The 3,955-nt window shown below is 48.7% G+C and overlaps 1 protein-coding gene across 1 annotated transcript in view; it reads left to right on the top strand.

Moving 5' to 3' along the window:
* PRKCA (protein kinase C, alpha) overlaps window positions 1-3,955 on the top strand; it is a 283,500-nt gene that overhangs the window by 257,910 nt on the left and 21,635 nt on the right. Inside the window, exon 14 of the mRNA XM_014532469.1 lies at window positions 3,461-3,541. Within this exon, the coding sequence (XP_014387955.1) occupies window positions 3,461-3,541 (81 nt within the window). The remainder of the gene's footprint in view (window positions 1-3,460; window positions 3,542-3,955) is intronic.

Below are 3,955 nucleotides of genomic sequence, written 5' to 3'. Positions count from 1 at the left end.
GAGAACCGGGTGGAGGGGAGCTATGGGGGGAAAAAAGAGGAACAACTGTAATAATCTGAACAATAAAGATTTAATTTTAAAAAAGAAGAAGAAAAAAAAAAGCTTCTGCAGTCGAACCGGTGTGGCTCAGTGGTTGAGCATCAACCTATGAACCAGGACATCATGGTTGGATTCCTAGTCAGGACATATGCCCAGGTTTGGGGCTCAATCCCCAGTGTGGGGCGTGCAGGAGGCAACCAATCAATGATTCTCTCTCATCATTGATGTTTCTATCTCTCTCTCCCTCTCCCTTCCTCTCTGAAATTAATAAAAATATATTTTAAAAAAACAGAAAGCTTTCACAGCCCCATCCTGGCTGGGAGGCCTTCCAGTGTGTAGCCCGGCCGAGGGGGGAAGGGTGGACGGCCTTAGAGCGCCGTCTTCCTGCCGCTGTGGGCCTTGGGCCGGGCAAGAGACTTGAGGCTGCCCCCGGCCCCTTGCATTCCTGGTCCTGCGCCCAGGCAGGGAGAAAGCTCCTGCATAGCTCAGTTTTATAAGACAGGCAGCCATTTATAACATCCGACACACCCCCAAGCCGTGGGCTCATGTTAGTATAACCATAATGATCATGATGACAGAGAGCAGTGCACTGAAGGCCCGCGGCCCTGCTGGGTCTGTGCTGGCAGCTGACGTTCAGCCTCCCACGGGCTGCAGGAAGTCTGCCGCCCGAGCCCCTCGCCAAGCCAGCCTCTCCTCCCGTGAGGTCCTCTGCTGTGAGAAGCCAAATTGCCATGGCAGCCCCTTGCCTGGGGTTTCAGGACGTCAGGCAGCTCCCCACCCCCACGCCGGGCTTGGCTGGAAACCTCCATTGGCCCACAAGTGCCAGAGACACCTGCCCCAATGGGGGCAGATGAGCCCGAGGCCGGCTCCTCCCACAGTCGCTGGTTAGAGTGTCATCCTGTACACCAAAATATTTCGGTTCAATTCCCAGTCAGGGCACATACCGAGGTTGTGGGAGGCAACCAATTGATATTTCTCTCACACATCAATATTTCTCTCTCTCTCCCTCTCTCCCTCCCTCTCTACTTCCCTTCTTCCCTCCTTCTCTTTTCTCTAAAACCAATAAACATATCCTCAGGTGAAGGTGAAAAAAAAAAACACTACTAGTAAAACACCGATTGTTAAAAATAGATCACAGGGACTGCTTTTAATATAGTTATAAGAACAGATTTCACTCATGTACTTTTCAAATATAGATACTAAAGTGAAATAATGATTTCAAATCTCTTTAATCCTCAAAGCCCTTTGATGAATATTTTGTTAATCCCAGTAGGAGTGACTACATATCTTTGAAAGGCACAAATCGTATTTTTAAGACAAATTTGTCGCTATTCTGAGCACCACCTCTTAACTGATGGGCTTCAGGCAAGTCTCCCAAACGCTTACCCCTCGGTTTTCTCACCTGTAAAATGGAAACAACGGTCATTGCTGTCTCATCGGGTTATACAAAACGCGTGGAGAGCATCGGGCGGGTGGTAAGTGCTCGGCGGGCGCACTTTCATTCTCCCAAAGGCAGTTTCTGTGCTTCTACTTGGCCAGGACGGGCGGTGGTCCAGGGGTTTCCTGTCAGGGCCCTGGAGGGACATCATTTCGGGTCACTAGGTAATGACTAGAGACTCATTTTGGCCGGGTTTTCTAGTGCTTCGTGTGTGTGTTTTCCAAGTTTTCAGAAAAGAACAAATGCCGTTTTAAAAAGCAGTGACGGCCTCCTTGTGGGCCCCTTTGTGTGTCGTTTTCTTGTCGAGGAATGAGCCACAGAGACACCCAGTCCAAACCCGACCCTCTTGTCGTCGCCTGCACTGAAGTGAGCCACAGGCTGTGCCTCGCATCCCACCGGGGGAAATGGCAGCGCTGCCTTAAAGCAACAGGGATGGGCAGACAGGCAGGGAGTGTGGGCCAATAAAAAAATACGTGGGCCCAGTAGGCGTGACTCAGTGGTTGAGCATCAACCTGTGAACCAGGAGGTCACGGTTCAATTCCTGGTCAGGGCACATGCCAGCGTTTTGGGCTCGATCCCCAGTAGGGGGCGTGCAGGAGGCAGCCAATCAATGATTCCTCTCATCAGTTTTATAAGACAGGCAGCCATTTATAACATCCGACACACCCCCAAGCCGTGGGCTCATGTTAGTATAACCATAATGATCATGATGACAGAGAGCAGTGCACTGAAGGCCCGCGGCCCTGCTGGGTCTGTGCTGGCAGCTGACGTTCAGCCTCCCACGTGCTGCAGGAAGTCTGCCGCCCGAGCCCCTGTTTCTGTCTCTCTCTTCCTCTCCATTCCTCTCTGAAATCAATAAAAATATATTTTTAAAAAATACCTTGAGCCCTAGCTGGTTTGGTTCAGTGGATAGAGTGTTGGCCTGCGAACTGGAGGATCCAGGTTCAATTCTGGTCAAGGGCACGTGCCCGGGTTGCATACTTGATCCCTAGTAGGGGGTGTGCAGGGGGCAGCCAATCAATGATTCTCTCTCATCTTCGATGTTTCTATCTCTCTCCCTCTCCCTTCCTCTCTGAAATCTATAAAAATATGTTTAAAAATGCCCTGGAACATTTCTAAGTCAAATTCGTATGCAAAGTGGCAGGACGGTCCTGCCGAGTACCTGTTGGTATGTCTTCACCTGGAATCCTGGGGCGTGATCCTGGGCCTGGGGATTGTGTGTTAGGTGCGCAGCCTGCCTGCGAGGCAGTAAAGCCAGTGTTTTAACAAGCCGGCTAACCGAAAAGGACACTCTAAGCACCATACCATTCATCCTGCCTAACAATATCAACAGTAACCCCTTAAGATCACCTGATATCAAGACCACATTTAAATGTTCCCACTTTCTTTTTTACAGTTGGTTGGTTAGAACCAAGATCGGACAAGGTCCGAATATTACATTTTATGTCTCTTTTAACCCATTTTGAAACGTCAGTCATTCAGCAGATATCATGGTACCTCTGTGAGCAACACAGGAAAACTAGAAATTTTACTTTAGTCATTCCTCCTCCTCTTTTTCTTTTTTATGATGATGATCATCATCATCTTTATTTTAATGAAATTCTGTTACTTCATTTGGTTATCTTATTTATGAGACTCAAGCTTTGAATGACCTCTGCTTTTTCCAAAAATTAAATCCACCTCAGTGCCCAGATATTTTCCTCCAATGAGGATAATTAAATCGACCTCAGACAGCACTGTGGCGTCTTGGGGGGGTGGATTCAGAAGACGAGTTCCAAATAGGTTTGAGACGGTGAATCGTGGGGTGACAGTTCTTGGCATGCCCAATTTGAGGGGAGTTCTTCCCTTGGTATAGAAATCAAAGACAAAGCATCACCCCCTCATTTGCAAACCATGTGAATGCCAACATGCCTGACTTACCTGTCGGAACGCAGGCTTTTTGATTTGCCACTGAATGTAATTGATGTGTTTGTTTTCCCACAGATAATCGCTTATCAGCCGTACGGGAAGTCCGTGGACTGGTGGGCCTATGGCGTCCTGTTATATGAAATGCTGGCTGGGCAGGTAACGTTTCCCTGTGTTTTCTTGCTTATTTATCGCCATCCAATGTGAACACTTCTGCTCCGCGGGGGCCGAGAGAGCAGGACCCGGCAGTGTGGCAGGACAGGGCTGGGCTGGCTCCCCGACCCGGGTGAAAGGTGGAGAAGCGCCCCTTGAGAGTGGATTGTATACAGTCTGTACAGAAATTCTCTTCCGATCACAAAACCTGAATTGAAAGCTACATCCTGGAGAATAGGCAGGCGGCTGTCACCTTACACACAAAAGCCCCCTGCCTATTGGCGACAACATGGCCTCTGTGAGTTTTCTTTCTTTTTTTTTTTAATATTTGTATTGATTTCAGAGAGGAAGGGAGAGGGAGAGAGAGATAGAAACATCAATGATGAGAGAGAATCATTGATTGGCTGCCTCCTGCATGCC

This window comes from Myotis brandtii, unplaced genomic scaffold (genome assembly GCF_000412655.1).
Source record: "Myotis brandtii unplaced genomic scaffold, ASM41265v1 scaffold120, whole genome shotgun sequence".
In the NCBI taxonomy this organism is placed as follows: domain Eukaryota; kingdom Metazoa; phylum Chordata; class Mammalia; order Chiroptera; family Vespertilionidae; genus Myotis; species Myotis brandtii.
Note: the sequence above shows the minus strand (reverse complement) of the source record. Positions and strands in the feature narration are given on the sequence as shown.